This window comes from Primulina huaijiensis, chromosome 12 (assembly GCF_012295235.1).
Source record: "Primulina huaijiensis isolate GDHJ02 chromosome 12, ASM1229523v2, whole genome shotgun sequence".
Lineage (NCBI taxonomy): Eukaryota > Viridiplantae > Streptophyta > Magnoliopsida > Lamiales > Gesneriaceae > Primulina > Primulina huaijiensis.
The window spans coordinates 17,144,992-17,157,521 of NC_133317.1; the positions used below are offsets into that span (position 1 = coordinate 17,144,992).

Sequence of the window (12,530 nt, forward strand, 5' to 3'; positions counted from 1 at the left end):
GTAGTCGTAGATTCACCGGTTACCTTCGGGTATGGATATCCTATGTGTATGTAGTTTGAAATATCTAATTAGAGTGTTGGTGGTAATTATGAAAAGGGTTTCATAGATTACATCATCGATGCAACTACAACATGACACATAATATCGATTCTTTGACAACTCTCGATATACCTATAGTTGTCGAATTGGTCGGGATATATGAGATAAAGGGATCTTACTGTACGCTAACCATAATTGAATGGTTCTTGCATGCACTATCATTTGATACCTAGGGAATCATGTAAGTGATGCTGCTAGGCGTTTAACATGATTGGTTGGGTACTATCAAACTTGAGTTATGACGTTCTTATTATCAAGGAGTTGATAAGTAAGAATAGAGCAACTGAGGTATGTTCATATAAGGACATGTTTAATCCCGAATCACATTGGGATGTGAACTCATGACTAGTTGTATCATTGAACCATTGAGGGTCACACAAATGCTAATTTTCTAGATCTCGTTGAGAAGTAAAATAGTTCAATGTGTTGAATGGCTTATAAAAGAGTTTATAAGTACAAGAAAAATTAGAAGTATGTAACTTTTAATTTGTGAAAGTGTTCCTAAATTAAAAGTTGACCAAATAAATAATGTATTTGAAAATTGTGATTTTCATAAACATTATTATGGATTAAATTAAATTAATTCAAGTGTTGAATTAATTAAACACTAGTGGGCCTAGTATAGTTCAAATAATTAAATTAATTCAAGTGTTGCATTAATTAAATAACATTTAATCTTGTAGAGCTCAATTGGAAATAATTATTCAACTACTGGGCTTGAGTAAAATCAAATAAAGTTTAAATGGTCTCAAATGAGTTTGAGATATTTAAATAAAAGTCCATGTGCTTTGTAATTGTTACAAGCTCAAATAAAATGCATGCATGAGAGGTAAAAGGTTGGAAGCTACTTTTTCAAAAAACAAGGCATGACATGCCCATGCACTTTTTTACTTTTTCAAGAATCAAGAAAAGTCTTCCAACCCCTTTCTCTCCCTCATGGTGGCCGAAACTTCTCATTATTATTCCCTCCAATTTTTCTTCATTTTTGGTTGAGGAAAGTACAAACTTCATAAAGAAAAATGCTCTAATTTTTCTAGTGCAAAATTATAGTGGATCTACCTTGTTAGTAGTTGAACTAATTTGAAGGAAAGAAGGAATTTGAGCAAGGAGTGCTCAAGGGAAGCTTGTAGATTGTCTACCTTCAAGAGCCAAGTTGTTTACAACTTCGTTGAAGCCAATAATCAATCTTTATGATTGATAGGTAAAATTACTAAACATACTATGAATGTTATTTTGTGTTTTGTTATTTGCTACACATAATATGGGGTGCTCGAATTTCTAGTTATGAAAATATGATTTTCGAAAATCCTTTTGTGCATCCGGACACCGTAACCGATCTCATTTCATTTAGAACGTACCAATTGACTTGAGACTCGAAACATAAATAAAATACATCCTAACCTACTGCTCAAAGCCCTAGACCAGCCGCGGATCATGCCCGAACTTCGTACCATATACAACGAACAATTTAGACACAAGCTGCCCAAAGAGAGACGCTATGACACTTGCACATTCCATGCGAATTCCATGTACAACGAATAATTAGCGTCGATTTATTAAATCGTCGCCCATCTAGCAACGGTTCAAAAACTGTCGTCGATTTAGATCAGCCACGGTTTAGGCCATACTGTCGCTATTTGCGACGGTTTAGGCAATACCGTCGCAAACTGTCTCTATATACTCGGTTCATTTTTCTACTCACCGCTTCCCTTCTGTGATACATTTTTCTCTCTTAGGCGATTTTAGTTTCGAGTTGAAGTAAGTTTTTTAGGTTTAATTTTTGATAAATTTTTTAGTGTTGGTTAAGATCATGAATTTTGTTAGCTTGTAGTTCAAGTCGTTTTCCAGTTTATTTTTTTGCGCGTGCACAGTACTCTAGCGTCTTCTACGATCAGATTGTAAGTTTGCCCGTGCACAGTGCTCCAGCTTAATTTGTTTTTATTGCATGTTATTTAGAACGGTAGATATCAGTTTAGAAAGTATTTATTCAATTAAAATATGATAAATTTTTTTTTTGATATTTGAATAATTTATGTTTATATATTTAAGTTTCTAGTTATAAACTGGTGCACATTAGAAAAACAGGTTTTATTAATTCAAAAAATCAATTTTTATTTAGTCTGATTACGATTCATTAGTTTTATCATATAGTTATAATATTTTCAATATTTTATTGATTATTTTGGTTTAACAAAATTCTTTTGTATTTAATATTGGTTAAATTTAAAATTTGTAACATTATTAATAATATTATTTATTATTATTATCATTATTATTATTATTTATTTAAATAATAAAAAATAAATATATTTATCAAAATATAAAAAAAAGATAAAATTAAATGATAAATCTAAGGAGTTGGGGTTTCAACCCAGTCCCTGACTCGCTATGAAAATTACATATACCTACATATTTATATCAATCTTATATTTACACTTTTTAAATTTAAAATTACATATACCTTGTACTTCACATCATCTTTCAATTTCTAATTCAATGAGTATTCAAGAAATAGTTTTATTTTTAATATATTTAAGTAAAAAGTCAACAAAAAATTAAAATAAAGTCAAACAACAAATTAAAAATTCAAATCATAAATATATTTTGGCTTTGTTGTATGATTTTAATTTTAAAATATATTAATTAAAACATAATATTTCGTAACTTAACATTCTCAACCAAATAAAAAATTTCATTTTGGTTTAATTTTATTTTTATATTATTTTTTGTATTTTTTATTAATATAATTTTTAAATGTTCATATTCTTTAATGTTCGGTGTGATAATTGTAAAATAGATAAGATCTTTCAAATTGGTAAAGACTCTCTAGTTTATTAAAAAAAATATTATGGGTTTGTATGTATTTTGTTTATATAAACGAATGTCATTTAAATTTGATACAATTTAAAAAGATGCGCGTAATTTTCAAAATTAGTTGAATTTTTTTTTAGTTTTTGGTAAATTTCTGAGAAAGTATATAAAATTAACCGTTTTATTTAATTAAAAAACCCAAACAAATGTTCTCGGCTCAGCGACCTCTGGACGCTTCTTCTTGCTCAACCTTTGGAGAGAGAAGAAAATGTTAAAATTTTTGTCGAATGTGAGGATCGAGTTTAACGCACTGGACCCACGCATAATATCGTGCGTGGAGTTCTTAGCTCAGTGCAACGCTCACAAGACCAAAGAATCGAACCCAAGTTGCCAGGTCCAGGTCAAGCGCCGCATCGACGATTTCCCGCCCAAGAAGATTACAGTAACTTTCGTCAATGGCGTCGAGGAGACCTTCGAAGCTACCTCCACTCCAGCGCAAAAAATCTGCAACCTTATTCTCGAGAAGGGCCAGTTTCTCGAGACTGAGCAGATGTTTCGCGAAGCCGGTGAGAAATGGCCCGTCATTATCCCTAAAGAAGAGATCAGTCAACTGTTTACTGGAATTAAGGTGATGGGATACTTGTTCTTGTGTATTGATTTTTGTTTATTAGATGATTTGCCTTGGTTTGGAGCGGGATCGGAAATAGGTTGTGGTTGATATGATTTGGATAGACAATTTGGTGAGTAGATAAAATTCATAAATTTTTTTATTTTTGTTTTTTTTTTTGCACAAATCAATAATTTTATGCTAAGTGTGACATGGACATGGAAAATTAATCTCTTTTCTCGTTTCTTTTTCCAAATTTGCAGCCTAGAAAAGCAGAAGAGAAGCAACAATAACTAGGGGTGTTCATCGGTCGGTTCGGTTCGGTTTTCGGTTTTTTATTTCGTTTTTTTCGGTTTTCGATTTTAGAAATATATATCCGATATCCGAACCATTTTTCTTCGGGACGGTTCGGTTATTTCGGTCGGTTAATTTGGTTTTGATATAATTATTTAAATTAATAATATAAATATATTGTAAAATATAATATGTTAACTTTCTACATGTTTTCTTAGTAAAATATTTAAATATAAGATCTAAATTAATTAAACAAACAACAATCATCTAAAGATTGTTCAAAATGGTTTTTCATTCACGAAATATCATATCAAAATATATAATATAAAAAAATTATTAATTTAATGAAATTTCTATTTTTTCGATTTGTTCGGTTTCGAAATATATAATCCGTAACCGAACCAAATAAACTTCGGTTTTAACATTTATATCCGAATTACAAAATTCGGCTTTCGGTTTGGTTTGGTGTTCGGTTTTTTCGGTTTGGATTTTCGGTTTTATCCGAAGTTTGAACACCCCTAACTATAACCCATTGAGCATTAATTTTCTGGACTTTCAATCGACTACTTAATTAGCAAGAGATCCAGAGGATGCATAAAGAGATGCAATTCAAGGTTTTACTATTTTGAGTTTGAACTTACTATCTACTTAATAAAGCTTTCATTTTTTCCCTTACTTTTAATGGGCAGATTACTGGAGTATTACAATTTGATCTTCATTTGATACCTATTTTCGAAGTAATCTTATCTGGTTGGAGTATTCATATTTCTCATGGATTCTTTCTTTCTTTTTTCTTGCTTATTGATCTTAATGCATTGTATTCAGGAGTTTGTTCCAATGACCAAAGCAATTAAGAATGTTATGATTGATGTGATGTTAATCTTGTTCACCTTTCAACTCTAATTACCAAGACAACTCATGTCATTAAATATACCACCGGCTGACCCACACACGTACTTGGGTGATTTTTCTTTCATTTTGTTGATTTGAAATGGTCTTATTACACTTAATTTAATGAGTTTAAACAATATATTTTAATGTAGTGTCATGAATTAAAGATAACTTTATATTTAAAGCTAGTTCTTGTAAAATTTATTTCATTAAATTGGAAAAAATATGTGCCAAGAGACCAAAGTAAATTTGTTTCTCACATTACCAAGTAGTTAGATAGTAGATATGCGTGTCTGACTTTTGCGGTTATTAAAATGGTGGATTTCAAGTTATATTCGTTAGGTTTGTAGACATGAGGTTGGCAGATTCGAGGTTATATAACAAATAATGTATCTTGCATTTTCAAGATCAATGGTTTTCCTTGCATTGAATATGAGAGAAGCAACACTCGATGAGTTCAAAAGTAACTCTCATATCCTACATTTTCGCATTCCTTAATTGGAAGACCATACAGTTGCATATCAGGACAACAAATATGCTTATGATTTAGTGAATTTCTAACGAAACGAGTACTTGTAAGTATATTAACACAACATAAGTATCTCGATCTGATATTCATGTAAGTATACACAATGTTGGATGATTATTTTTCACAACATTATCTGGTTCGATATTTATTCATCGTTCTTCTCTTTCGACTACGTGAGGATTCGACATCATGTCCATCATCATCTTCTCCGGTGAATCTTCCCAGTTAGAAAATATTTTCATGTCCACCCGAAAGAATTTCGATCGAAATATGGTCAAATGTCACCGATCTCGCAGTAATTTTTTTTAAAACCAGCAAAAAGACTTATCATTCTCAAGCCAAAAGAGGCCTTGATTCAACCCAAAACTCAAGATTGCCTCGGAAGCCCGGTTTACAATCCCTTTCAAAATCGCCAAATCTTTCCAATTGCACTGTGTTGGTGGTGTTGGACAAATAACCGATAATTTCCTCAAAAAAAGCATCATCGCATGGAATGGCTAAAGGTCAGGCCCAATATTAGCGAACACGCACTCCCATAAATATTCCTTAGCCGTGCGTTTCTCTCCTTCCTGCCCTTCCAGCCATGCGTTTTAAGGTTAGATGTCCTGACAGTGCCATGAATGCTGTAAAATATTTTAATATGATTATATTAAATGTTTAAGGAATTTTATAATGGAACGATAATGTTAAAAGATATGCGTTTAAAAGAAAAAACGATTATTTTATACATGAATTTTATAAAGTGATGAAAATATGAAATGTTGAAGGAAGTGAAGTAATTGTAACTAATACGATGAACGTTTGATCAATATTTAAGAATCTGATTTCTCATACTTTTGTGCTGCAGGCCACGTATTTAAACCATCCAGTGTTTAAAAGGCTATTGGCCCAAGCTGAGGAGGAGTATGGGTTCGCTAATATTGGGCCTGGCCTTTAGCCATTCCATGCGATGAGGCTATTTTTGAGGAAATTATCAGTTATTTGTCCAACACCACCAACACGGTGCAGTTGGAAAGCTTTAGCGATTTTGAAAAGGATTGTAAACAGGGCTTCCGAGGCAATCTTGAGTTTTGGGTTGAATCAAGGCCTCTTTTGCCTTGAGATTGATAAGTCCTTTTGCTGGTTTTAAAAAAAAATTACTACGAGATCGGTGACATTTGACCATAATTCGATCGAAATTCTTTCGGGTGGACATGAAAATATTTTCTAACTAGGAAGATTCACCAGAGAAGATGGTGATGGACATGATGTTGAATCCTCACGTAGTCAAAAGAGAAGAACGATGAATAAATATCGAACATTGTGTATATTTACATGAATATCAGATCGAGACACCTATCTTGTGTTAATATACTTACAAGTACTTGTTTCGTTAGAAATTCACTAAATCATAAGCATATTTGTTGTCCTGATATATATATATCATGTAATGGTTGCAAATATATGGTCTTCTAATTGAGGATTGCGAAAATGTAGGATATGAGAGTTACTTTTCAACTCATCGAGTGTTGCTTCTCTCATATTCAATGCAAGGAAAACCATTGATCTTGAAAATGCAAGATACATTATTTGTTATATAACCTTGAATCTATCAACCTCATCTCTACAAACCTATCGAATATAACTTGAAATACACCATTTTAATAACCGCAAAAATCAGACACGCATATCTACTATCTAACTGCTTGATAATGTGAGAAAAAAATTTACTTTGGTCTCTTGGCACATATTTTTTCCAAATCACTGAAATAAATTTTACAAGAACTAGCTTGAAATATATAGTTATATTTAATTCATGACACTACATTAAATTATATTGTTTAAACTCATTAAATTAAGTGTAATAAGGCCATTTCAAATCAACAAAATGAAAGAAAAATTACACAGGTACGTGCGTGCTTCAACCGCTGGTATATATAATGACATGAGTTGTCTTGGTAATCAGAGTTAAAGGTGAACAAAATTAACATCACATCTGTAACGCCCCAAAAATTAGTGCATGCAAGTTATTAAATTCTTTTGTATTTTAATTAAATGTTTTAAATGCATGGATTAAATATGTTGTGCATGTTGACATGTTTAAAATGTACTTCTCTTCATGGTTGCATTAAAATATATTTTTAAAAGTTATTCGAGTTGTGATCGAGGAACGGAGAACGATAGCTGAAAAATGAAAAATGTTTTTATTAAATAATTGTTGTTAATTATTTAAAATATGGTTGACGTTTTTTCTTATTTTTGAAAATAAGGAGTTTTGAGGTGATTTTATACGCCGGGACGTAATTTATAACAGTGTTGGTTTTTCAACAAAAATACAAACATATTGGCAATCCAGCTAATAAATTCACAAACTTTTCTACTCAAAATATTTTTAATATTTACTATTGGACTTATTGGGCCTAGTATACCATACTAATGGGCCCTAAGCTTGCACACACAATTTAATTATTATAATTAAGCTAAACCATTCCCCCCAAACCTCACAACTCACGCCTCACACACACTCCACACACACACACTCAAAAACTCCTAGCAGCTCTAAAGCACACACACCACACGTAGAATTGAAGGAAAACTCGTGAGCTTTGAAGAGAATTCATCCTAAGGTTTCCTACGTCAAAATTCTTCGCATCACAAAACATTTTTCGTGCGTAATCTACGCAAAGGTACGTCATACTCTTTCTTTTACTTATTCATCACACCATAGTATTTGTTTGAACATGTTTTGCATGAAAATCAAGGGTTGACTTTAAATATTTTCTGATATGCATATTATATGATTTTTAAGACATGTATTTTGATCCAAAAATCATGAAATTCATGTACCTAAGGGGCTGTCATGGTTAGAAAGTAAACTAATATGGGATGGTTTTACACAAGTTATAAGGTCCTAGAACGCACATGAAAAGGCTGCACACAAGTATATAGCAAGCTGGAACCACCTTTCTGTTTTTTTATCATGGGGCTCGGTTGTAAGGGGCTGTGATGCATGGCTTGGCTTGGGCCACGTCTGGGGAGGAGTCCTAGCCCGAGAGCAAGCCAAGGAAGTCGCACAGGGTGTGCTGTTGCGCAGGGAGAAAGTGGCTCGACCAGGGGGCTCTGGGCTGGGATAGGCTAGGTCTTTAGGGTCCTAAGAGAGTGCACAAGGGTCTAGGCAGGGGCTGGTGTGGCTTGGGTTGCTATTGGCTCGAGAGAAAACATGAGAACGTAAGAAGCAAGGGAGGCACGCAGGCTGCTGCCACTTGGGTCAGTGGTTCGCTGCGTGGGTTCCAGGGCTTGGGCTGGTCTGGGTTGGGTCTGGGTGTGGTCTAGGTATGGTAAGGGTCAAGTGGGCTCGGTGGTGACTCGGCTGGAAGGGTCTTAGTTGGGTTAGGAGTCCTAGATATGCTAGGAGACTCATATACACACATGCATGCAATCGGGTGTGGGGGCAGAAGTGTTCTGAGCGAGCTAGGGTTGGTTCCATGGGCTAGGCTTGGTCAGTAGAGTTCTTAGGTGGGTTGGATCGGGTTTGGCTCGAGGTGGCTCGAGTATTTCAAGATATGGCTCGATGTGTCCTTACATGTGTCAAAAATGAGATTTTCAAGATTAAAATTGGAACCATGAGTTCACGGGTGTGGTTCATGGCTCACAAGGGTAATTTAGGTAATAAAAATGTTATGTTTAAAATTTGGGATCAAAATAATGAGTTTTGGATTTATTCGGGATTTAATCGCCTCACAAAACGTTAATTAAAGAATTAATTGAAACGCCTAGATTTAAGCTTAATAAAATTATGAAAAATTATATTTAAGCTCAAATAATTATTAAAAGTCTAAGTTTTTAATTTGGGAATTTTATATTAAAGTTGGATTAAAACGCATTAACATGTTATGTTTAAATATTAATTTAAAAGTCATCGATTTAAGCCAAATAAATATACGAGAAAATTAATGTAAGCTTAAATAATTATTTGAGATGGTCTAGTTTCAACGGAATTAAGAAAATGTCAAAAACAAGAAATTTTACGTCTAGGGATAAAACAGTAATTTTATACCCGAGAATTAGTAAACGTCATGGCAGTGTCCTGAATGCTGTTTTACATGCTACTATAATTATTTTAAATGTTTATGAATTTTTATGATGTTTATTTTAAATGTTTATGATTTAATATGTCAAAATGTTATTTTAAATGTTTATGATGTTAAAATGTTATTTTTAAATGTTTATGGATTTCTATGATTTAATATGCGAAAATGTTGATTTTTAATGTTTACGGATTTTTATGAGTTAATATGTTAAAAATGGTTATTTAAAATGTTTATGGGTTTTTACGATGAAACGAAAACGCTAAAAGATATGTTGCATGCTTGGTTTAAAAAAAAAACGCTATATGCATGTTTAATTTTTATAAAGTGACGAGAATACGAAACGTTGAAGGAAGTGAAGTAATTGTGACTAATACGATGATATGTTGGAGATATCGTGAGGGAGAAGGTCTCAGTAAGAGCCCGACGATCGTATTTCCATTGATACGAATACGATGATATTTTGGAGATATCATGAGGGAGAAGGCCCAGAAAAGAGTATGTTTACGTGAGAAGGCCCCATAGGGAGCCCGACGATCGTATTTTCATTGACACGATACGATATGTTAATACGTAAGGTCAAAGCTCAGTTGACGGGTGAGAGTGTCGCTGATGTCCCTGCCGCCCAATACTGTGGTTACATGTAGATGGATCCATCGTCCAATACGTAGATGAATACGAAAGTCACAATTAAATATCTAAATTCAACGGAAGAAAAAAAAATACGTATATGTTGATGATAATATGAATATGTTTATGATAATATGAAAAGTTTATGAAAATTTTTACGAAAATGTTTATGAAAAGTTTATGAAAATGTTTATGTTTGAAGTTGATGCATCATTATAAAAATATTTTTGTTTAAAGTTCATGCATCTTCATGAAAACGATATTTTAAGTACAAATATTTTCAAGGTTGTATGTGATATGTATATGAGTACTTGTTATCAAGATTCTAGGTTTGATTGATGCAAGTGATTATGATAATAATATAATGTTAATGGAAGTCTTGATGATTGATCTGACTGGACTGAAGGTGCACATAACCCGAGGACCGACACTAGTTTTCCGCACCAGTTTTATGTTATGCTAAAGAGATTTATACGACTTTTTATTTATGTTTTTAAAAGGTTATAGTATGGGCTATACTTTTCAAATAATGTTTTTAGGTTCGATAAAATGTTTAACGATTTTACGATTTGAACTATTTTCCTTTGGATTTGTAAATGTTAGTTGGTTGTTTTATTTTAAAAATGGTGTCAAGGTATTTTAAATTAATTATATATATGTACATTTCGAATTATAGAGATTAAGGAGAAAAAAAAATTTCTAGTACTTTTTAAGAAAACAAGTAGTGGACGTTTCAACATCAATCATATGCATTAAAATCAATAAGCAAGAAAAAAGAAACAAAGAATCCATGTGAAATATGAATACTCCAACCAAATAATATTACTTCAAAAATAGGTATCGAATTAAGATCAAATTGTAATACTCCAGTAATCTACCCATGATAGGTAAGGAAAAAAAATGAAAGCTTTATTAAGTAGATAGAAAGTTCAAATTCGAAGGAGTAAAACCTTGAAATTGCATCTCTTTATGCATCCTCTGGATCTCTTGTTAATTAAGTAGTCGATCGAAAGTCCAAAAATTAATACTCAATGGGTTATTGATGCTTCTCTTCTGCTTTTCTAGGCTGCAAATTTGGAAAAAGAAACGAGAAAAGAGATTAATTTTCCATGTTCATGTCACACTTAGCATAAAATTATTGATTTGTGCAAAAAAAAAACAAACAAAAACAAAAAAAAATTAATGAATTTTATCTACTCACCAAATTGTCTATCAAAATCATATCAACCACAACCTATTTCTGATCCCGCTCCAAATCAAGGCAAATCATCTAATAAACAAAAATCAGTACACAAGAACAAGTATCCCATCACCTTAATTCCAGTAAACGGTTGAATGATCTCTTCTTCGGGGATAACGACAGGCCATTTCTCACCGATTTCGCAAAACATCTGCTCAGTCTCGAGAAACTGGCCCTTCTCGAGAATCAGGTTGCAGATTTTTTGCGCTGGAGTGGAGGTAGCTTCGAAGGTCTCCTCGACGCCGTTGACGAAAGTTACTGTAATCTTGGGCGGGAAATCGTCGGTGCGGCGCTTGACCTGGACCTGACAACTTGGGTTCGATTCTTTGGCCTTGCGAGCGTTGCACTAAGCTAAGAACTCCATGCACGATGCTATGCATGGGTCCAGTGCGTTAAACTCGATCCTCACCTTCGACAAAAATTTCAACATTTTCTTCTCTCTCCAAAGGTTCGGCAAGGAGAAACGTTCAGAGGTCACTGAGCCGAGAACATTTGTTTGGGTTTTTTAATTAAATAAAACGATTAATTATATATATACTTTCCCAAAAATTTACCAAAAACTAAAAAAAATTCAACTAATTTCGAAAAGTACATGTGCATCTTTTTAAATTGTATCAAATTTAAATGACATTCGTTTATATAAAAAAATGCATATACACAACCATAATTTTTTTAATCTTATCTACCTTACAATTATCACACCGAACGTCAAAGAATACGAACATTTAAAAATTATATTAAGAAAAAATTAAAAAAAATAATATAAAAATAAAATTAAATGAGAATGTTAAGTTACGAAATATTATGTTTTAATTAATGTATTTTAAAATTAAAATCATACAACAAAGCCAAAATATATTTATGATTTGAATTTTTAATTTGTTGTTTGCTTCTATTTTAATTTTTGTTGACTTTTTACTTAAATATATTAAAAATAGAATATGTAATTTTCATAACTAGTCAAAGACTGGGTTGAAACCCCAACTCTTTAGATTTGTCATTTAATTTTATCTTTTTTATTTTTTGATTTGATAAATATATTTTTTTATTATTTAAATAAATAATATTATTAATAAAATTACAAATTTTAAAATTAACCAATATAATAATATTATATCAAAATATATTTTTTTATTATTTAAATAAATAATATTATTAATAATGTTACAAATTTTAAAATTAACCACTATAATAATATTATCAAAATTAAATATGAAAGAATTTTGTTAAACCAAAATAATCAATAAAATATTAAAAATATTATAACTATACGATAAAAAAAAACTAATAAATTCGAATATAAAAATATTGAATTTTATTTTAAAACTCGATTTATTCATTTTAATATATATTTTAGAAAAA

General features: G+C 31.8%; 1 protein-coding gene and 1 pseudogene across 1 annotated transcript; one reads left to right on the plus strand and one right to left on the minus strand.

The window, feature by feature from the left end:
• The first annotated feature begins 1,804 nt into the window (after positions 1-1,804).
• LOC140989493 (uncharacterized) lies at positions 1,805-3,929 on the plus strand. Its single transcript, XM_073458693.1, has 3 exons — positions 1,805-1,997; positions 3,132-3,538; positions 3,781-3,929. The coding sequence occupies exons 2-3, from the start codon at positions 3,179-3,181 to the stop codon at positions 3,808-3,810; spliced, it is 390 nt and encodes a 129-aa protein (XP_073314794.1). The 5' UTR covers positions 1,805-1,997; positions 3,132-3,178; the 3' UTR covers positions 3,811-3,929.
• Positions 3,930-10,681: 6,752 nt separating this feature from the next.
• Positions 10,682-11,688, minus strand: LOC140990645 (uncharacterized; annotated as a pseudogene).
• Positions 11,689-12,530: the final 842 nt, after the last annotated feature.